Source organism: Cyprinus carpio, chromosome B23 (genome assembly GCF_018340385.1).
Source record: "Cyprinus carpio isolate SPL01 chromosome B23, ASM1834038v1, whole genome shotgun sequence".
In the NCBI taxonomy this organism is placed as follows: Eukaryota; Metazoa; Chordata; class Actinopteri; order Cypriniformes; family Cyprinidae; genus Cyprinus; species Cyprinus carpio.
Genome location: NC_056619.1, coordinates 13131490 through 13154903, shown reverse-complemented (window position 1 = coordinate 13154903; position 23414 = coordinate 13131490). Strand labels below are relative to the sequence as shown.

General features: G+C 36.7%; 3 protein-coding genes across 3 annotated transcripts; 1 reads left to right on the top strand and 2 right to left on the bottom strand.

Moving 5' to 3' along the window:
• The first annotated feature begins 233 nt into the window (after positions 1-233).
• On the top strand, positions 234-1092 carry LOC109060828 (transcription initiation factor TFIID subunit 13). The gene is made up of 2 exons (XM_019077976.2): positions 234-393; positions 503-1092. Exon 2 carries the CDS (start codon positions 504-506, stop codon positions 876-878), a length of 375 nt encoding a protein of 124 aa, XP_018933521.2. The 5' UTR covers positions 234-393; position 503; the 3' UTR covers positions 879-1092.
• A 1101-nt stretch (positions 1093-2193) lies between these two features.
• On the bottom strand, positions 2194-5017 carry tnnc2.2 (troponin C2, fast skeletal type, tandem duplicate 2). Its single transcript, XM_042750407.1, has 6 exons — positions 4877-5017; positions 3760-3811; positions 3537-3680; positions 2949-3063; positions 2725-2861; positions 2194-2629 (listed from the first exon to the last, which is right to left on the bottom strand). Exons 1-6 carry the CDS (start codon positions 4877-4879, stop codon positions 2598-2600), a joined length of 483 nt encoding a protein of 160 aa, XP_042606341.1. The 5' UTR covers positions 4880-5017; the 3' UTR covers positions 2194-2597.
• A 1378-nt stretch (positions 5018-6395) lies between these two features.
• On the bottom strand, positions 6396-22843 carry tnnc2.1 (troponin C2, fast skeletal type, tandem duplicate 1). Its single transcript, XM_042750406.1, has 6 exons — positions 22707-22843; positions 20946-21000; positions 20633-20776; positions 14853-14967; positions 9315-9451; positions 6396-6919 (listed from the first exon to the last, which is right to left on the bottom strand). Exons 1-6 carry the CDS (start codon positions 22707-22709, stop codon positions 6888-6890), a joined length of 486 nt encoding a protein of 161 aa, XP_042606340.1. The 5' UTR covers positions 22710-22843; the 3' UTR covers positions 6396-6887.
• Positions 22844-23414: the final 571 nt, after the last annotated feature.

The window sequence follows — 23414 nt, the reverse complement described above, 5'->3', positions numbered from 1 at the left end:
TGGGCGAAACAACAAATACAAATGTATAACAGAACATCAAGAAGTATAACAAAGAAATATAACAAAAATAACAGCCATGGTAAAGAAAAATAAATTATAATCTAAATAAAGCTATACGTAAAAATATAATAAATAATAATAAATAAAAGGATTCCTGTTGACTTTACTGGAGTTTGACGCAGAAGAATCGCTGAATTAATTTGTTCAAAAGAACCAATTCACAGAAATGATTCGAACGTTCCACCCCGCCCACTTTAACGAGTTCGTCATCCAGAACTCCAGGGGTCGCTCACTGTTTCCTCCACTCGCGCGTTATGTGGAAATGAATTAGCAGTACTTCCTTTGCATTTGCTGGCTGGGGTGTTTTGTTTTGTTCCCGTTCGGCTTTCACAAGTAAGTTATACATAAACGCTGTGTCTGTTATTCTCTTATAATATAGAACACGTGACTCCTTGTGTTTTGAATAGCTGTTTCTAACCAGCGCGCTGCATTTCGTTTAAAGAATGGCTGAAGAAGAGGATGATCCTGGTTTCGATGAGGATTTAGACGACGGAGGTAACGGAGTAGACTCGGGCCAAGGTAAAAGAAAGCGGCTTTTTTCCAAGGAGCTTCGCTGCATGATGTATGGGTTTGGAGACGACCAAAATCCCTACACCGAATCAGTGGATATCCTGGAGGATCTGGTGATCGAGTTCATCACGGAGATGACGCACAAGGCGATGTCCATAGGGCGCCAGGGTCGCGTGCAGGTGGAGGACATTGTATTTCTCATCCGCAAGGACCCTAGAAAGTTTGCGAGAGTGAAGGACCTGCTCACTATGAACGAAGAACTCAAGAAAACCCTCAAAGCCTTTGACGAGGCAAATTATGGGTCTTGAAATAGGCCATCGGTTGCCATGCTGTTCATGCAGTCCATGAAAAGGGTCATTTTATTTTCGCCTATAATGGAATTTTACCTGTTGTGAACCTTTGTGCACTTTTTTCTTACAGCTTTGTGTTTATTCAGTTACTTGACAGTTTACACTTCATGAGTGTTCATTGTGTGTGTGTGTAAGATGTTGTACAATAAAGATACATTTGTTAAACCTTTAATGCAAGTTTTCTTATTTTGAAAAGCATTTATGTGCACCTTAAAAATCAGAAGAAACATGACTGTTTCTTAGATGACGTACAACAACCCTAGTGATATCCCTAATGATTGTTTAGAATATAAACTATATAACCGTGATATTATTTAACTCTTAAATGGATAGTTCAACCATCATATACTCACTATACATTAGTTACATCATTTTCAGTTTTCATCGATTATTTTTTCGACTATCCGTTTAAATATTGCTGTTTTCTTTTTAAATCCAGGGAGATACTTTTAAAGTGATAGACCAGGTATCTTTTACATTTTTTTATTTTTATTAGTCCTAATATATAAAAATAAAAAAAAATCTAAATTGTGCCTGAGTATAAAATTAATTGCTATGCTAAATTGTGCCTGATATAGCTTGGGGGGAAATCATTTAAAATAGCTGACATTGTGCCAATAATGTAAATATAACTAATGCAACTAATTAATTTATAAAATAAATTTGAATATTTTATTTAAACTATTTAATTTTTAGTGCCATTAGGCATTCTGTTTATAGCTTAGACATGCAAATCACATTAAGACATGTTAATAATAAGCCAGATTATTATTATAATACTCATTCAGTATTCTTTCAACATTTGGTGTTTTCCCCTCAGTGTATGTCATTCTCACAAAAAGGAGGAATATGTAATTTACTTTGTCATCAGTTACATTTGCATTATTAGTCTGCAACCCTTTACTTTGCAAATAATACTCATCAGCCATTGAGGAGATAAACAAGACACAATTTACTGATTTACACACTTGCAGCACACAGAGAATGTCATGTTAAAAATCTAAATGTGCAATAGAGAAGGAGAGCTATTCCTACAGCATGTCTAATAAAACTGAATGCCATATTGGCATTAGTGAAATATCACTGTGATATTTGTAAGAGTTTGTGGTTTGGGTTTTGTTTTTACATAAACAGTACTAATTATAGTCTTTAGTATAAACAGAAATGGTCAACTAATTGGGGTCAGGGACTCAGGAGAAAAAAAAACTGTTTAATTGATAAACTCCTCAAAACAAAACCATACAAATCAAAATGTCAGACAAACTAAACAATGTGTGTTTTATTTTTTATTCTGTTTTCAAGCGTTCGTTCTTAAATACAGTGAAGTGGTTTGGCTTTGGCATTGGTCTATGCAGCGGTAACAAGCTGCTGATCTAGACTAAATCTAGACTAAACACCCACAAATGCGGGGTCTACCATGGCATGTGCTGCTAGCGAACTTGAGCGCCATCGTAACATGATGAGCCTGTGAACCACACTCCTAGGATCTTGCATGAGGGTTCAGTGGGAGCCCAACCTTGGCAAACCCCACAGAGGTGTTTATCTGTCTGTCTGCTGAAGAGGTGAAATGGAGGCAGAAAGAGGACAAAAGGGGGAAGTGAATTTGAGTGGCACTGAGAGGTAAAGGTTCCTGTTGGCAGGGGTGAGAGGGGAGAGGAATGTCCTTGAGTCTCTGTTTTACTGTACGTTCTCCATCATCTTGAGGAATTCTGGGGAAAGATGGACACGGGTGGTGCTTCAATACCTGGACTGTATTCATGCATGCTCATACATAAAAGGAAATGTAATTTATAAACCATCATACCATCAAAGTCCAGCATGCCGTCGTTGTTTTTGTCTCCGTCTTTAAGCAGCTCATCGATCTCTTCCTCTGAGATGGATTCGCCAGTGCTGCGGATGATCTCAGCAAACTCATCTCTGTCGATGTAGCCATCACCGTTCCTGCAGATTCATAGTGTTGCATATGCTAAAGTGAGTCTGGGTCACATTCAAAAACAGGTGCACACAAGAAGATATCAGATGACATACTTGTCCAGCACGCGGAAGCATTCAGCCAACTCTTCCTCACTCTTGCCAGCCTGGTCCTCCTTTAGGAGTCTCACCATCATGACCAAGAACTCCTCAAAGTCGATGGATCCGCTGCCTACAGTTTCCAGTATGAAGTAGCTATTACAATCTACATTTTTTGTATTTTATGCTTAAAGTTGCATTAAAGCTGAACAGATAGTATCATTCATATGAATAATAAAAATATACATCACGTAGGCCAGAAACATACTTTATGCAAGTGTGAAAACACAGACATACATATTTAATGTGCGCTCTTCCATAGCCCTGAAGGGGCGATACAGTTATTCATTCATATGCTTTTGATTTTAAAATTGAGTGTTTAATATTCAGGTAAGTTTTTTGTCTTAGCAAGACACTTTTTAAACTCTTGCTCCGCAATGATAGTTAATGATAATGATAGAGTTTCCTCGGTAGCGCCCCTTGCGGCAGCGCTGAGAATGCACCGCGTACTTCTGCGTACAAAACACAAGAACGCACGGAAATGAGCTTGCATGGAGTATTTTTTCGGACTACAGAGATTTTTCCTAGCTGTAGCATTTTGCTTACCGTCTTCATCGACCTCCTCGATGATTTCTTCCAACTCCTCTCTGGTTGGATTCTGACCCAGCATCCTCATGACGGTACCCAACTCCTTGGTGCTGATATCACCGCCACCGTCGGTGTCGAACATGTCGAAGGCAGCCTTGAACTCTATGAAAGAGACGCATTAAAGTTTAATGGAACAGAACGACGCGGATATTGGTGAAGGCCTATATCCGTTTACACTCACCGGCAAGCATCTCCTCGCTCAGGTATGAGCGGGCCTCCTGTTGCGCGTCAGTCTGTGAAATAGTTGCATTATGAACGGTTAATATCAGATATAAACAATACAATGCATTAATCTGATAAACGAGAAACCCTGGTTCTTCTGGAGAGTCATTTGTTTTTGTTTTCCTAATAATCTGTTTCCATTAAGACGGGGTTGTAGGCTTTGCAAACAACAGATGGTTCTCAGAACACTCCTCCAAGACCATTTGCGACTATTTTAAGGCTCAAGACGTTATCCTCGCAGTCAGTGACTGTACATGGTGATTCCGAAATAGGATCCTTGAAATGTATCGCCTCAGCTTTTAGTTAACCGACTTAACCTAACCTGCTGACCAGATTCATATCAAATAGCAGGATGTCCATCTTACTGATTTCTGACCACCGCCCCTTCTCTTAAACAATCTTTAGTACATTATACTTTATAATATACATTATACATTATAACAGATAGGCCTATATGGATAATATTTCTTGGTGATCTTTGACTATTTGATCTTGGAATAATTAAACTCCTTTAAGCATTTTTTTTTTATCCATGTTAAAACATTACATTTAGAAAAATTGCAATGAGCAACTTTACAGTGGATTTTGCTGCAATGTGATGAATTTATCATATTGAGTGTAACGGTATTTTTGTCAAGGAGAACTCTTGGTTTTGTAACACAGATTAATTAACAGTCAGTTAACTTTGATCTAAAGTCACCTAAAAATAACCCCTAATAAAGTTACTCTCAGATTATACTCATCAGACATTATTGCCCAGGCAAAAATGAGTCCAAAATAGAGCAATTGTCTGATAAATTTTTTTATATATATATATATATATTAATCTATTTTTCAAAACTAGAATGATTTTTTTAGTCATCCTAAAGTTAATATTTATTTATTAATTTTATTTTAAGCTTTATTAAATGCATGCAAAACTGCAAATGAACTATTAACAATATTTTAACCTTATATAATCCATTATTAATAATGACAGAAATGTAATTCTGCCTTTTTGACTAGGCCATTTGCACATTTTATGTTTTCATGCGTTCATTAGCAAAACGGACTGCTTAGATTATTTAAACTCTTACCATGGTTGTGGATTAGCCTCCTCACTTATATCCAGGAGACAAGCAGTGGTCAATGCACTCGCACCCCAACAGAAAGACTAGACGTCAAGTGACAGTTCTGACACACTTTAAACAGGCCACCCAAGACCCGCCCACAGGCCTCCAGATTTAGAATCCTGAACTTTTAGGGTTCGACGGCTCCCATAAGCCAATAGAAATGTGAAATGAGTACACTTTAAGAACAGTCTGCGAGAATACAGTAAAATAGTAACTGCCTTATTCTGGTGTGTTTAGTGTCAAAAAGCCTGTATTTATTGGAAGACCTGTTCAAAAACGCAATAAATCAATTATTTAGTGTGTTTGGTAAAACTTCATTGTGGAAATTGCATGTTAATGTTGACCACACTAATGTTTAGGCATGAAATCCTGGCAGACTTTCATCCAGAGACTTTGCTTTTTGCTAATTCCCCTTAAAAATTTCTACTGAATTGGAGAAGTAGCATACTGATGGATTAAAAGGGTTTATAATGATTTAAAATAAGTACCGTACAGATGGAAATTCATTTTTAAAATGGAGAGAGCCGATAGTGTTCTGCAACCCCCCCCCACCCCTATAGTCAAGCCAAGAAACCCTAAACCTCTTGAGAAGGTGCTGTGTTGCAAATCTTCAGCGTGCCCTGAATAGCAAATGGTTTAGATCTCTACTCCACCCCAACCAAAACCCAACAACACAAATGGCAACACAGTTACCCCAAACCCCTAAGAGCCTAAACCCGAGTTTCCATGTTTGGCATGTGTTTCCTGAGTGAGGATGTGGGGGAACTCGGAGGAGGGGGTTGTGGACTATATACTTTCAGGCAGAAATAGAGAGATTTAAAAGGAGATTTTGAGGAGAGCAGAAAGGTCTGGTTTTGCAGTTTGAATATCATTGCTGCTCTGGAGAACTGCATTTATGGCACTGGCATGAGATAACACCTCCATAAATATGACCTGAAGACAACGAGGTGTCAAAAGGATCACATGGCTTTCCACCATGAGAAGAAAACATGGAATTCTGACTTTTTGCACCTTTCAGAACTCATATATGTATAACTTGCATGCTCCAAAACGTTGACATTAGGATTCGAAATTTATCTTTTTCATGACCTTTTTTGGCCATGTGAAGACTGCACTGTAGACAGGTTAAGTATGAAAAATATCAGAAGATACCAACAGATGAAAAGATAAATACAATCTGCAACACTATGGATCTACTGGACGGCCAAAGTGTTATGGACTCGGGGTTCTGGAAACCAACATGGTGGGATGATCTTGTTTTTCTGATTGGGTGTAGTGAAATTATGGGCAAGGTGGGTAAGAAGATCACATGAGTCTCATGAGTTGCAGCCTCTAGAAATGTGATATTTGGCCTCATAACAAAGGCCTGAAGTTGCATTTAGCTTTTAAAAAGGTTAGAGCTGTAAGTTTTTACTGACAAAGAGATTTTGTATAATTTTAGATAATACAATCACAGTAAAAAATCACCAAACAAACAAGCAGATTGGCCAAGTTGTGCCTTTTAATAGATTTGCAGACACCGCTAACATGTGAGCTAAGAGATTCCTTATCGCCATGACAACATAAAATCTTTTTCTGAGGCTTATGCTGTAGCAGGGTTATTTTGAATCACCGTAAAGGGTGAGGGAGAGGGGAAGGGGGTTGAAGGAAGGTTGCTGAATGTCTTGGGAATAAGCAGGTGTAGTAGGAGACAGCTGAGGGGAGAGGCGTAAGTGGTTTCCTCTGAAGGGTTATTTATAGATACCATCACAGTGCGGTCCCACAATAAACACTTCCAACAAGATGGCACTGATCTATAATATTCTCTGTCCCTCAAAGCGAATTCCAGCCCATCTTTATTGTTAGTGTGTTATTTGAACCCGGGTGATGTTGTGTTTCCTCAGTCCTCTTTTCCATTAAACATCTCAGGAGGTTGTTCTTAGGAATCTTGAGTGCTGTCATTATGGGTTGGTGGAGATGGGATGTGATTTTTTTCTTACTGGACATTCTCCATCATTTTAAGAAACTCTGTAATGAAAAAAAAAAAATGAAATATGAAATGAAATACAAGACCCTTTCCGGGCATTGTTAATACTCTCTCCACTCTGAACATACTTTGTATTCAAAAATTGTGATTATAGATGGCGATTTTATTTCTAAAAGAAAATGCTTGTCTTCACTCACATCTTGGGATTCAAAAGAACTCATTGACAAAACGGAGCTCAGGAAGAAGAATCTTGTGTAATTACACCTATTTATATCTGTTTGTAATTAAATCTGATTTTATAAACTCTTAAAAATAAAAGTTCTTAATTAAAAGATGGTTCCATGAGCAAACATTTATGTTGTAGATACACACACATATGTGACCCTGGACCACAAAACCAGTCTTAAGTCGCTGGAAAAAAACATTGTATGGGTCAAAATTATCGATCTTTCTTTTATGCCAAAAATCATTAGGATATTAAGTAAAGATCATGTTCCATGAAGATATTTTGTAAATTTCTGCTAAAAACTTGCTTTTCTCAGTATTTAGATTTTTTTTGCACCCTCAGATTGCAGATTTTCTAATAGTTGTATCTCGGCCATTTCTCAGTATTTAGATTTTTTTTGCACCCTCAGATTGCAGATTTTCTAATAGTTGTATCTCGGCCATAACAACATTTTTAGGCCTGAAATTTGCATTTAGCTTTTAAAAAGGTTAGAGCTGTAAGTTTTTACTGACAACGAGATTTTGTATAATTTTAGATAATACAATCACAGTAAAAAATCACCAAACAAACAAGCAGATTGGCCAAGTTGTGCCTTTTAATAGATTTGCAGACACCGCTAACATGTGAGCTAAGAGATTCCTTATCGCCATGACAACATAAAATCTTTTTCTGAGGCTTAATATTGTCCTATCCTAACAAACCATACATTAATTGAAAGCTTATTATTTATTTTGAAAAACAGACACTTAAGAATGGTTTTGTGGTCCAGGGTCACATATATACAATTATCACTTCTTTAAATAAATAAAAAAATCAAATCAGACAAAACTTGCAGACAGATTATGCTAGTGCTTTTTTCATACTTAACAAAATTAAGCTATTGGTTTGATATTTTGTTATTTAATGCAATGACATCCATAATTTATTAGACTGTTGGTCATATGTATGTCATATGTATAGAATGAACGTCCATATAATTTCTAGGTGAACCGAGGGTGGTAAAGATCTGTCGATTTCTTTTATTAATAACCTTCTTACAATTTTTTACCATTTGAAAATGTAACAAAATTGTAAAAAATAAACATGGCCATGCATATGCAATAAATAAAATAAAATAATAAATATGTATTTTAGAACTCCATGAAGGAAAAGAATAATGACTGATTAGTTATGCAACCACAAAAAGAAAAAGAATGTGACAGAAGGATGAAACTGATTAAAGGTGCATTGAGAGATATTGGAAAACGAGGACTGGAACTGGGAACCGCTGGGTTACATCATGTGTCATTCACCGGTTAGAAAACATTATAGTACAGTTAGTAAATGTACTATACTAGGAAGGAAGATCGGGTTGTCGATGTTTGTCTGCCATTCTCGGTCTATCTGCATAGCGTGCATGAAGGCGCTGATGATGTATCCTGTTTGCGCGAACAGGGTGCACAGAGGTGTTCTAATACATATGACAGGCAGGTACTGTAGGAAAGCCAATTAAAATGTTCGGAACGAGCATTTTGATTGGACAAACATTTATTGGTCCTACACCTTCCACAGAATATATAAATACAGATAATTACATTTAGACAACTTAACTTAATGATCATTGGGATGTGAAGAGACTTTCAACCAGCATAACAAAAAATATTTCTGAACATTTTTTGAAAACAATCACCTATCGCACCTTTAATTTACCTAATGATGACAAGATCTCTCATATCACACTTCAGTAATACAGATGTTTTAAATAGATAATAAGAGTTAAGTCAAGTCCTCATATTGTATTCCATTGAATCTGAATATACAAACATTTAATTAAATTATATTTAATATGCTAGTGTTTTATTTAGAGCTTCCTAAAGAATGCATGTGAGTATATTGTATCGATAAGCATATGTGTATTCATGTCTGTATATGCCTTATTACACTCTAAAAAGCAAAATTTCTTTATTGGCATTAATGATTTTATAAAGAAACTTTAACATTTACGCAACCTTTCTATTCCACAAAATGTTCTTTGTAGTAGAACAAGGTTCTTTAGGTTATTTAAATGTTCTTTGCAGTAAGAAAAAATATTTATTTTAACAAACGTTCGCTGCACAGAAAATAGAATAAATAAGATTTGCTTTACCATCAAAATCAAGCTTCCCATCTTTAAAACGTTGGAACTTTCATGTGGGCTGCACAGAAAATAGAATAAATAAGATTTGCTTTACCATCAAAATCAAGCTTCCCATCTTTGTTTGTATCTGCATCTGCCATGAGTTCATTTATGTCTTCATCTGTCACCGGCTCGCCAGTTGCACGCAAGATATCAGCAAACTCGTCACGATCGATGAAACCATCTTGGTTCCTGTTAGGAAAATATATATTATTTTAATTACAAAATTGTTCTTGATTTTGTTGTCAAGCTAAGTGACTTATTGTCTTGTGATGTCAGGATGTGATTGTGATGTCAGGATGATTACATGAGTGTTTTTTGTTTAAAGGGGTCATGAACTGAGAAACCAAAATTCCCTTGATCTTTTGACATATAAGATGTCACTGTACTATAAAAACATCCTGTAAGTTTTTAAAAACGTACTCTAAAAACAAAAAACATCTAATAAAAAATCAAAAAACCCAAAAAATCAACCACTTTATAATGTAACACTGTGGCTAAACACACTCCATCGCCTCCACGGAAGAAGATTAATGCCTGCTTCTACATCACTGCCTGTTTAGAATGACAGAAGTGAATGCAGTCAGAAGTGAATGCAGTTGAAAGGGGCGAACGCAGCTCTATGCAGAAATCAAAAGATAAAGATGCTCCGAATACAACATGACGCTGAACAGTTTTGTTCACTCGTTCGTTTACAAACAAGGCCCAATACCAACCACAGTATTAACTTCACTCTTAATTAAAAAAAAAACTCCCAAAACAAAAACTTGGTCCTTTGTTCAATTCATTTTACTGTGAATTTGTTTACAAACAAGGCTCAATTTGACACAGGATTCTTTCAAAGATTGAAAATTAAAGACGATGCTGTCTCGACTATATTCAGTTCAATTCAATGTAAGTTTATTCTCCATTATATTTGGTGAATGTCATTATATTTAGTAGTAGCTTATCAGTAGTGACTATGTCAAGTAGAAGCCCATCAGTATTTGGTGAATGTCATTATATTTAGTAGTAGCTTATCAGTAGTGACTATGTCAAGTTGATGTCCATGTGGCAGAAATGTACAGTAAAATTCATTCAGTTAGTTAATGACAGGTAATCAAACAGATGGTGAACACTATTAACTGCAATGATTATATGTTCCGATTAAAATTATAGCAAAATTGGGTAGTTTTGTATGTTGTTTTAGGGTTGACATCATCTGAGGTCCTCTGGGGGTTGGCATCATCTCTTCTCAGGTATATATTGGATCCGACAGTAATGTCGCAACAAGTGTGAGTAACTGTTTTAATTGTGGCTGTCAAACATATACACAACTGTTAACCATAATAGCTTATTACTTCTAAATTATGTTTTTTGATGTAAAAATCTTGTCCACATAATAAGGGGACCTCAAAATGTTCATGACCCCATTAATGAGTGTTAAAGTCATGCTGTTATACATAACTGGAAGTGCAAATTACTGAACATTTTAAAACCATATGAATTTGACAATGAAAGAAAAATCACAAAATATAACTTAATCTAAATTAGTAATTATTAATTGAGTTACAACTGAATATAAAAAGTATTAAAATAAAGGAGTTAAAGACCAAGAGACAAATCACATTTAGATATACAATGTAGCTGTCACACAGGTGGTCTTGATTTTTGGGTGCAATTTGCTATAATTATTGAATACAGTGAGGTTATAGCCAGCAATGTTTTGCATGTAGAGTTTTCACTTCAAAGATTGATTTTTTTTTTAAAATGGACCTTAAGTGCACAGCATGCACATGCATTTATCCCTATGGCAGTCTGGTTGTTAGGTTTATAGCAATGAAACAATCACATCAAGAATGTGAAACAAACACACATGCACAAACTTGTACACAGGGTCTAATAAGCATGTTTTTAATTATTTTAATTACCTAAATATTTGTGAAATGTTTATGTAAAACTATATTGCCAGAGAATAGAACTGATTGACCGCATTTATTTGACGGAAACTAACAAAAAAGTTTAGCTTTAAAAGATTTCTTAGTTTTCTTACTTTTGTATCACAGCCTTCATCTGTCAGTTAAAAAGGCTGATAGTTTATAATTTGTTGTTAGTTTCCCAGAGCATCATAAATTCATGAAACTCAGCATGTTTCCTCAGAATGTTCTCCATATGCACAAAGTAATAAGAAGTTTGGACAATGCACTTGTGAGACAATATGAGACTCTGTTTCACTGTTTTGTCATTATTTAAATCCCTCACCATGGCAACACCTTTCAAGATATCCAAAATCCATTCACAGTTTAGCATCGTTAATTTTACAACCATGACCAACAAAATTTAATTTTTTAACCATGATTGACACAAATATACACTTGGAAAATATTTGGAAAATATTTTTCGTAAGTATCCTATTTCTACAGCTTCAACTAACATTCTCTTGCTTTCGTTTCGTTCCCTCTAGCATTCCCGTAGAACTGGCAATGAAATATGTAATGAGTATTTCATACATGTTTTAGGTGTGAAAATGATCAAGATCATAAAAATAAATAATCAAAAATTTAAAATAAAATAATACATTACTGGTAACAACACACTTACAGTGTCTTTATAGTGACGCTAAAAAAGCTAGAAATTAAATGAAGTATGAATTTTGCATGATGGAAATTAATTTGTGTATGCTTATTCTATTTATCAGTGTTTGAACCATTAGAATCAGTATCAGAATCAGAAAGAGCTTAATTACCAAGTGTGTTTACACATGCAAGGAATTCATCTCGGTGTCAGGAGCTTCCTGTACATAAAGTACAGACATAGTGCAGACATACATATAATTTAAGGCAATAAACACTAATAATAAAGAGAATCAACAAACCATCTAAAATATAGAAAAAAAAGAAAATGTCAGTAGATAGAATTGTGAATGTGCATATGTGCTATTTACAGATGAAACATTTTGATGAGTTATTTACAGATGTACAGTCCTGAGATGTCTGTAATACAACATTTCAGGAGGAAAACTCTTCTTGTGTCTGGCTGTTTTGGTCCTCAGAGTTCTGTATTGCAACAGTTCAAAGAGGAAGTGTGCTGGGTGTGAGGGTTCCAGAGTTATTTTACCAGCCCTTTTCCTCACTCTGGAGGTGTAAATTTCTTGGAGGTTAGGCAGGGGGACACCAATAATCTTCTCAGCCCTCCAGACTGTTCGTTGTAGTCTCCTTATGTCTGATATGGAAGCTGAGCCAAACCAAACAGCTATAGACGAACACAAGACAGACTCAATGACAGCTGAGTAAAACTGTGTGAGCAGCTCCTGTGGCAGGTTGAACTTCTTCAGCTGGCAAAGGAAGAACAACCTCTGCTGGGCCTTTTTCACAATAGAGTCAATGTGATTGTCCCACTACAGGTCCTGAGAGATGATGGTGCCCAGGAATTTGAATGACTCTACTGCAGCCAGTGCTGATCCTAGACTTCTAGGGGCCCTACGCAAAACTGTACGACATTCACGTTATATGATTTGACTAATTTTTACGTAGAAGGGGTGACAGCACAATGATCATTCATGTTTTCTCTTTTGAGAGACAATATCTTTATTTATGACTTTTTTGATTAACAACTTTGCAGATTGTTTTCATTTAAGGATAGCTACATTATAAACTGCAAAAGAGATATTTTTCAAAAACCCATATGACCTGCTCTTTCACCTCCTGTCTGTAAGCAGACTCGTCTCCGTCCTGGAAGAGGCTGATGACTGTAGTGTCAGCTGCAAACTTCAGGAGCTTGACAGAGGGGTCAGTAGAGGTGCAGTCATTTGTGAATAGAGAGAGAAGAGCAGTGGGGAGATAACACATCCCTGGGGAGCACCAGTGCTGATCATAAGAGTCCTGGATGTGAGTTTTCCCAGCCTCACTAGCTGCTGCCTGTCAGAAAGCTGATGATCCACTGACAGATGGAGGTGGGTACAGAGAGCTGTGTCAGTTTGGCTGAGAGAAGTTTAGGCATGATGGTATTAAAGGCTGAAATGAAGTCCACAAATAAGATCCTTGCAATTAACTGTATCCAGGGTTGGTTCTACGGGAGTGCTAGAGCTTCTAGTAAGGAAGAGAACGTCAGTTGAAGCTGTAGAAATAGGACACTGGCGAAACATATTTACATATGGTTTAATGTGTTTTTGTAGCGCTGATTAATGTAGCCAATCACCATTTTCTTTAGAATCCACTCCACACCACAGTTTTGTGCAGAGCTGCATGCTCGGTGGTCTCTCATAGGCTATAACAAAAAAAGTGTAACATGATGTAAATAAGAGATTAATTGTGCAGTGTAGAGCTTCACTGATTATAACAGAACTTTGTAAGATCGCGATAAACTGAAATGAGTGACGGATTTTTAATTATTATAAAGGGAGCGCTTTTTGCATGCTTACTTGGCTAATCCATTCAGAATTTAAGTTTTGTTTTTCATGATGCTAAGTGGACCAATTAAAGTTTTGTTTTTCATGATCCTAATACAAACAGCAAACGCTTACACACTGCAAAGTTTCGGGAGTGGCATTCGAATATAAATGCTGCATTTATATGCGGATGTTACTATCAATGGACAGAGCGAAAATATGTCAAAATAGATGTTACATTAAGGCTAAAGCACCCTCACTGATTTCAGAAGCATCCTCAGTGATTTAATACTGAAATCAGGCCTGCCTGTATATGGAGAAGTAGAAGAAATTATATTTTTATATATTTCTATATTAACCCCATATTAAAGTGTATTCTGTGTAGTGCTCTAACATGATGTATTGTATTTTAAGTGACCATGCATGGTCCTCTCCAATAAGGTGACCCAGATAGCACACAGAACTTATGACAAAATTATATCCCAATATATAATTTCCTGATGATAAAGTTCCCAGAATTCTGCAATGGCTATTTTAAAATCATATTTGTATTAGGTCTCTGCATTGTTCCAGAGGTTGCTCAAGTTCTCAACTGAATGTGCAGGCGAAAAATTACTTCTAATTTGGCTAAATAAAACTTGTTAAAATCAACATTTTGATATTAATTTGTACATTTTTAAAATGTTTATTAAAGGCGCAAACAGTTATAAATAAAAATGTAAAAAGAAGCCAACATTTTATGTGTACAGTTCTAAATAAAAAAATAATAATAAATGTTTAGCATAGCATTTAAAAATACAACAACTGTTCTTTTTTAATTTTTTTTCATCATGGTTTCGTCTTGGACGCAGAAGTACATGGACCATCTTGGCATCATGTTGACTGAGTTTGGTGTGAATCACATTAATTTCCTTGGAGCAGTGTTAAAAATTCCAAGGCCTGCAATTTTCCAAACATCCAAATTCAAACCAAAATAGTTGCTTTCCTGTTGGTCGGAGATAATGACTGTAAATTAGAAAGTTGTCCCAAAAATTATAATTCTAACCTTTATCTCCATACCGAAATCCCAGATGGCCAGACAGTGGTTCATCTTTTATGAATCATTAAAATATTTGTGTCTGGGATACAATGAGCATGGAAACTATAGTGTAAGTAAGTTTTTTCTTGGGCCCTAATAACCTTTTCTCACACTGCTGTTCAGTTCGGTGTTAACATCAAATTACATACTTGTCAAAGACACGGAAGCATTCAGATAGTTCCTCCTCAGACTTGCCAGCTTGGTCTTCTTTTAGCTGCTGCACCATCATGACCAAGAACTCCTCAAAGTCAATAGTGCCACTGCCTGAGAACGCAAAACTGAGATGTGATGGGACAGACTGAAATGCAGACATGAATGAATAGAAAACAGTATTTGGTTTCTAAAGTGTGGTTGGAATGAACCAAGTTTAAAGGGATAATTCACCCAAAAATAAAAATTCTGTTATCATTTACTCACCCTCATGATGTTTCAAACCTGTATGATTCTGCTAGAGGTATTTTGAAGAATGTTGGTAACCACCACTTACGAACGATGATCATTCTTCAATAATTACATCTTTAACCCCCACATCGCTGGGCGCCAGACACAACCGATGGAGATTTAATTCCTCCTTGTTACAGGACTGTATATCTGTGGCTGATTTACGCAGCTCTTTGACAGAGTTTTTACAGATTAACAGAGATTCAGCCTCTGACCCCCAAGTATTATAGGAAACCACTAAATTTTTCATTAGGGGTAAAAGTTTTTCATCTTTTAATAAAAAGTGTAGGTAGAGCCGTAAATTTGAATTCGAAAATCAAATTAAAACAGTAAATGTTCTTAAATTAGAACTATTTAAATTAGAAGAAATCTATATATTTAAAAAGAGCTGATTTATCATACATTGTACTAGACAATCATATTATTTCTATGGAGAACGCTCTTCTAAGCTGTTGGCTTTGAGGTTGAAAGAAGGTGAATCTAAGGCCAGTATATCAGCTATTAGACATGAGGGCTAAGTATATACTCAACCTAAGGATGTAAATAGAATATTTGAAAACTACTACCAACATTTGTATACTTCCAACTCTGGCCCAACAAATTTTGGTTTATCCCTTAAAGGTGCCATGTGTAAAAATCGAGGTAAAAATATCCAAAAAATGACCTACACGCATCAAAAGAATGAGAAGAAATAAGGGCGATGATGTCATTAAAAAAATGTCAAGTTATAGTGCTGCAGAGATATCAACCTTAATTAGCATTAGCATTACTAGCCACGGCCCGACAGATGTCGTAATACCAGTTTCGGCCATGGGAGGCAGTATGGGGGCAACATAACCACCAGCCAACCTGCAATACACGAATAACTCGCACGGCTTGTGGGCGTACTTGAACCTGATGTCAATCGTGTGGAAGGTACAGCCCACTACTTCATTTCAGTTCAGGGAAGAGAGCAGAAGGATGGCTGAAGCCCTTGGCAAGAGACACCTACTACCACCACCCGCTACAGGGAAACAACCGCGCGCTCGGACACAAATCACATCCGATAAGAAAAGGAGCCGAACCAGAGTAAACATCGGCACTGCTTTCCATCGCTGGAGACAACTGACGGACTTGAAAGAAATGAGGTTCGACTCCGAACTTGCAACATTTCTTTTGGATTGGTAAGTAAGATGCTGTTAGTATTTCGCTAGAAGTTTGTTTTATATGTTTGCGTATTTTTTTCGGGAAGTTATAACATAGAAATGTATCGAAGGCTGTTCGATAAACGTGCTAATGTTAGCGATGGCTAACCGTAGCTGCGTTTGATAATTAGCTAGCTATAACTTACCCACAGATCCGATCCGGTTTTCACCTGTTATCTACCAAAGCCCCTCTCTACCAAGCTGATGCTAAAATGTAACATTACCTAAGAAGCTTGAAATGTCTTCGATGATAATGAACCCGAGAGAGAGAGGGAGAGCACCCCGGCCGCGCGCGCACTCACTCACTATATTCAGAGCGGTCAAGTTTTTGAAAGCTTGTGAAAAGAGTCAATTGCGTGTGTCTCACGGTGAATGCTTGAGAGTTGGCAGCTCTGGTTACGTTGGTTGGCGCTAGCTTGGTCAACATCAGCTGTCTGATGTTGACCAATGATGTTGACAGAATGCTGTCTGTCAAATTAATTTAATTCAAATAATGTGTATATACAACTCAAAATGTAATATGAACAAAACGAATATGAACATATTCACTGGTAAAGGTGAAGGGGAGTAGCTTGAAGATGTCATGTTTCAAAATCACTTGACATCACCCAACGTTCCTCTGGAGGCAAAACGTCCTTTAGGCTTCGGCTATGGCTCTAGAGTTGTTGTGAAGGTAGGGGCGGAGCATAGAGACTATGCCGTTTCTCGTTTGTTACTCTAGAGTAGACCAATTCACTTTATTGAGGCATACTGCCCCCATCTGGTGTGGAATGTGGAGTATGACTTGATTTTTTTTGCCAGACATTACACATGGCTCCTTTAAACATTTAAATCCTCCCAAATTAAATGACTCTCAGTGCAATATATTGGATAGCCCTTTGACAATCGAGGAATTAAAATCCACCATTCCATGAGCAGAAATAAAGCCCCTGGGCTAGATGGGATTCCCCCAGAGTTAATGAAGACACTATGGGACATTATAGCAGCCTTGATTCTTAATTCTCTTACTTTTGCATTAGAAAAGGGGCTTTACACAGGGACCAAACACAGCTTTAATAACGTTGCTGATGAAGAAAGGGAAGTATCCACTCAAATGCTCTAGTTACAGTCCAATTAGCCTTCTATCCACAGATTCAAAGCTGATGGCAAAAGTCCTGGCTTTAAAATTGGATCGATGTATAGGAGACTTGATTTACTAAGAACAATCAGGTTTTAAGGGGGAGATTTGCTGCAGACAACATGAATAGGCTTCTTCATTTTATTCAACAAGCAGACTCATAGCTTCCTCAACAGTCTTTTCTCTGGATGCAGAGAAAGCATTCGACAGAATTGAGTCAATTTTTTTTGCAGTCCATCTTAGAGAATTTTGGGGTTTGCTCTTTTTTTTTTTTTCTACAAGCAGTCAAAAATAATTTCTGTGTAATGTTGCTGTTTGAGTATAAACAATATCTGCAAAGTTACGAAGTTGAAAGTTCAATGCAAACGGAGATAACGTCCATTAAACAATTAACCCCTTAAGGGGTTACTCCACCGAAAAATGAAAATTTTGTCATTAATCATTTACCCCCATGTCGTTCCAATCCATAAAAGCTTAGTTCGTCTTCAGAGCAAAATTTAAGATATTTTGGATGAAAACAGGGAGGCTTGAGACTGTCCCATAGACTGCCAAATAAATAACAGTGTGTTCCAACGCTATCTCACGACCAATTCGTACGTATTTTACGAGGTGGCTAATTCGTACGAATCCAACGCTATCTCACGACCAATTCGTACGTATTTTACGAGGTGGCTAATTCGTACGAATTTGTACGACCTCACTCGTACGAATTCGTACGATTTGGCTAGACCCCACTGACGGGTAGGTTTAGGGGCGGGGTTTGGTGTAGTTCATGCGTACAAATTCATACGAATGTGCAACTCGTAAAATACGTACGATTTGGCAAAAATCGTATGAATTTGTACGAGTGTGGTCGTACGAATTCGTACGAATCTGCTGCAGATTTCAACTGTAAGATTAGAGCTATAGCGCCATCTAATGATTCTGACAATGCTTTTTCATACTTTCCTGGACATTGACACTTTTATATATTTGGCAGTCTATGGGACAGTCTCAAGCCTCCCTGTTTTCATCCAAAATATCTTAAATTGTGTTCCGAAGATGAACGAAGCTTTTACGTGTTTGGAATGACATGGGGGTAAGTGATTAATGACAAAATTTTCATTTTTCGTGGAATAACCCTTTAATGTCTACAAAAATGGCTCGTAGGCACTACAACGAGTCTAGGGGTGAACTCGTGACATCACAAACCCTGATGAACTCCCCTCCCGGGAACACGCAACGAAGGGGGCAAGGCCATGCTGCGCTGCTTTAGAGAAGAGGAAGAGAAAACTAGGGGTGCACGTAAAAATCTATTCATATATGAATTAAGATTCTGTCTTCTAACGATTCTAATGGATTCACAAGTTTCAAAATCAATTTTCTAAAGCAGCAGTTCCTAATACTGTTCCTCTCGTCTGCTGCTCTGCACATGCTCTGCATCTCTCTTTCTCATTCAGATCATCAGCACAGCTCTGTTCTGTTTATACACTTATTTTCACATAGCTATGAGAAGTGTTATACATGGACCCGTGTGCAGTTGCCATACTGTATTAAAGCTTTAATCAGGAGAAAACCTTAACACAACAAAAAAAACTAGAACCAAAAACAAACAAAACACAAACCACAAATAACAGTGTATCTAAAAGTATGAGACAACAACAAACAAACATACCATTAAGAGCCGTGTGCTTGCACAGGTTCTGCGCGATCCTCTTCACTAATATCCTCTGCGTCTCAATCGGGCTCAAATTGATAAGCAATATAGACGACGCCATTGTTTATAATACAACCGCACATGCCGCTGAGGAGAGGGGCGGTATAGCCAATCACAACACACTGGACTAGATAATCAATCAGAGTCCATTGTGTATTTCTAAGGGAGGTGTTTCATAAAAGCAGGAAATGATCAGTGTGTTTCTCAGATAATAAACATAGCGTTCAAAAATAAAGTTAAATTATGTGAAAAATAATGCGTTTTTTAAAAAAACAAAGCATGAATGCGTGTTAGACTGCACCCTTTAAACACAATCAAGCCTAGAAAAAAAAAAAACAGTCAACCACCCCTTTAAGATTAAGATCTGTGCTGATACCCTGGTTGATTAAAAAGTCTCCTCATCCTATGATAAACTGGATAGATTCTAGTATGGCTTCCAAAGGTTTTGTGAGTATAATTTATAAATCACTTGTGGTATTGGTTGAGATACTGTCTGGGGGAGTTGTTTTGATACCTAAAAAAAAACCAACTCACCAAATGATTCATTATAAGTTCATCTATAAGAAAGATTCCACTCCCTGTTTATTATGTAAAATGAAAAGAATGTCTGACCCCTTCTGTCACCTGTGTAGCAGCTTGGGTCAAGGTACATGTATGCATATGTTCTCGGACTGTTCCCGAGTTGTGTTGCTCTGGTCCTTGGTACAGGACTTATTGTCGGATTGTCGGATGAAGACTCAGATCCATAAGGACCCACTGCTTTTTTTCTTGCTGGATGACTCGTCGCTGTCATTGTCTGTCAATCAAAAAAGGATTCTGTCTGCTGCTCTTACTGCTGCCAAAAAGGTTATTCTGAAATTGTGGTTTGATCCATCTACCCCAGTTAGGTTTACTTGGATGTCATATGTGCTTGCTGGACATTGTCCTTTTGGAGTGTACCACAGCCAAAATACATGGTGCCACCAGAAAGACAATACAGTTTTGGTTGGACCTTACTGACACTTTATCAGACCTCTTGAAATCCTGACATGTATTTGTTATCCTGCTAATATTGTTTTGTAATATTGTATTGCAAGTCCCCCCCCCCCCCCCCCCCCCTCTTTTTTATGTATATGGCCAGATTTAAGGCTCTGCTGTAAATAGTTATAAATATAAAATGTTTTATAAATAAGGATTTAAAAAATAAATAAATAACATAAAAAGAACATTGGTAACCAAACAATTGTCGGTAGTCACTGACTTTCATAGTATGGGAAAAAAAATAAAAAATCTATGGCTACCGTCAACTGTTTGGGTACCCACATTCTTCAAAATATCTTTTATGTTCACCAAAATAAAAATAAATAAATAAATAAAAAATCATACAGGTTTGAAATTACATGAGGGTGAGTAAATGATGAAAGAATTTACATTTTTGTGTGAACTGTCCCAGCTTATTGCATGTGAACCCTTATTCAGTGAAGTCCATTTTGGGGACACAACCCAACTTACCATCTTCATCTACTTCTTCAATGATGGCATCCAGTTCCTCTCTGGATGGATTCTGACCCAGCATCCTCATGACGGTACCCAGCTCCTTGGTGCTGATATCACCGCCACCGTCGGTGTCGAACATGTCAAAGGCAGCCTTGAACTCTTTGATTTGAGATGAAAAAAATTAATAAAAAATTGAAAACAAGATGTGAAAAGCTGCATAATAAGATTTTTATGAATAAAAAAATTCACCACTTAAAGGCCAGCAGTGTGAATCAAATGTTCTGAATGAGCAAAATCATGTAGAGATTGTCAAAGTTCACACACTCACCAGCAATCATTTCCTCACTCAGGAAAGAGCGAGCATCATTCTGGGCATCAGTGGGCTAATGAAAAAAGGAGACTGTGATATAAAAGCAGCATGGGGCATTCTCAAATCAGACTGAAAATTTAAAATGACTTTGCTCATTATTTGGAACTGGACAACCTTCGCAGAGGGTTCCTAGTATTGGATTAAGGAAAATATATTTCCAGGTATATTCATGGCAAATAAAGAGCAGACAAGGACAACTTTATGAAAAGCATTTCCTTTTAAACAGTTCTGTCTGAGTTCAACTTTATAAAGTAAAAATATGTGGAAACTTAAGTGGCCTCAAAAAGTATTTGGTAAAATAAGTGTTATAATAAATATTAATGACAATTATCAAACAGCATTAGTGTAAAAGAGTAAGATTATCACAGCATTAAATATCAAAATATAAATTCAGATGGAATTTGCAAACAAATGATGCTAGTGCCTTTATCATACATAATAAAGTAATTTGCTTGCTATTTTATATACATACAATGGAATTCATATTTTATGTATAGACTCAATCTCAAATAATACTTTATAGGTAACCTGAAGGTGGACACTTAAGACACTTAATTAATCCATTTCTATTATTAAAGATATCTTTGGATTTCAGAAAAACAAAACAAGTGAATTTGACAAGTATATGGTTATGTATATGCCATAAATAAATAAATGACAAGATCCCTCATATCACACTTCAGTAATAAAGGTGATATAATATAATATAAGATTAAAATTCAATAAGCCAGAACCTCAAAAGTCCTCAAATTGTATTCCAAAAACATAATACTGAATGCATAAACATTTCATGAAATTGTATCTAACATGTACCCTAAAGAAGGCATGAGATGCAAGAAGTCTACAGTCTCTATATGCCCACTGTACATTGCATTAATACGTTTCTCCATGAAATGTATTCTGGAACATGTAAGATAAATGTACAAGTACAAGAGATCTGTCAAACAACATGTTCTCACATAGTCCAGAACTGAACACATAGTTTAAATATAGCTGCAATAGCTCCTACTACATCACAAATATTCTCCATCTACCTACGATTCACTACGATTTGATAGAGAAGGGCACAAAAAGTACCCAGTGACCCTTTTGCCTGTTCTTGCCTTGGTTTTGTGTAAAAATGCTATTTAAAACCAACATGAATATACATTCCTCTCATAGTGCCAGAATCATGTTGTTCACATGCACATTCTCAGAAGGAATCACAGAATGACACTGCAAATGTCAAAGGACCATAGTCTTAGCACTGTAATCAAACCGTGTAAGTTCCCTTTCTTTGATGATATGGATTACCACATGTATTCAGAAACCACAATCACAAACACTAGCAAAGGCAAAGAAGAGTAGTCACTTGTCAATCACTAGAAAAAACTCTAAATACTTAACAGTAGCAATGCTTTGAATATTAATTGCACTGTAAATATATTTGCAAAACACTGCAAGCCAGAAAGACTGATGATATTTAAGCCTTATATTCGACCAGGCTCAATATTGACACATAAAGTTCTACATTCAAAATATGCTTTATGTGTAGCATCTATGTAAACTGGTTTTATTCAAGGAAAATATAATTTCATGTGACCGAATCAGCTTGATGTCTTTAAGTTAAAATGACCAATTAAACCTGCACATATCCACCTTTTCATTCTCTTCAAGATCTCCTAGAAAATTTTCCAGTCATAAGTATGAATCATATCTAATAATTTCCAGAAATCTTACCATATTGACAGCTTGTTATTGAGATCAAAGGGTATATGAAAACAATAACAGCCTTCTGTCCAGCAGCCTTCCTCCTGAACGTACGTCTTCAGACTCTCCTAATAAGACCTCATATAAATTCTCACCCTTACAGAAAATGGCCAGGATTGGACAAGAAACTCTACAGACTAAACTTGTCAACCAATGTCTGTTCAGACTTAAAAAAAAGGCCCACCCTTCTTCTTCATCCCTTTCTAATCCAGCTCCACCTCTATGTGCCCTCCATTGTCCCATATTTAGCTGAAGGGTGGACAAGTGTTCTCAATGGCATTTCCCTGCCAATAAAAAAAAAAAAGAAAGAAAAAAATAAGAAAGGCAAATGCAAGGTTATTTAAGCAGTGGATAAACAGATTCCAGAAACAGATGTTGGCTACAATCACTTCCACACCAAGGCTGGATTAGTTCCCTCACCCACATGACTGTGTTTCTTCACCTTATCTGTCATCTAACAGTCAGTTTGGCTGATTATCCCTGTCTATACTGACCGTCTCACTTGGATCTGCATCAGATTGATGCATATTAGGAAACAGTGAGTCACAACAAGACAACGAGATTCATGTAAGGCTTCACAGTCAGCTGGTCATTGTATCACCCTGAAGGGGTTTATTACACAGCCACACTCTCAAAAAAGATACAAATCTGTCATTGGGGAGGTGTATGTGCCATACA

Bases quoted from the DNA above. Each gene is read 5' to 3' on its own strand.
- tnnc2.1 (XM_042750406.1), bottom strand. The intron at 20,777-20,945 runs GTGAGTGTGTGA...CTCAAATCAAAG, and splicing joins GAGTGAGGAAATGATTGCTG to AGTTCAAGGCTGCCTTTGAC. The intron at 14,968-20,632 runs GTAAGTTGGGTT...TTGCGTTCTCAG, and splicing joins TGAAGAAGTAGATGAAGATG to GCAGTGGCACTATTGACTTT.
- tnnc2.2 (XM_042750407.1), bottom strand. The intron at 3,681-3,759 runs GTGAGTGTAAAC...TCTCTTTCATAG, and splicing joins GAGCGAGGAGATGCTTGCCG to AGTTCAAGGCTGCCTTCGAC. The intron at 3,064-3,536 runs GTAAGCAAAATG...TGGAAACTGTAG, and splicing joins CGAGGAGGTCGATGAAGACG to GCAGCGGATCCATCGACTTT.
- LOC109060828 (XM_019077976.2), top strand. From the start codon at position 504: ATGGCTGAAGAAGAGGATGATCCTGGTTTCGATGAGGATTTAGACGAC.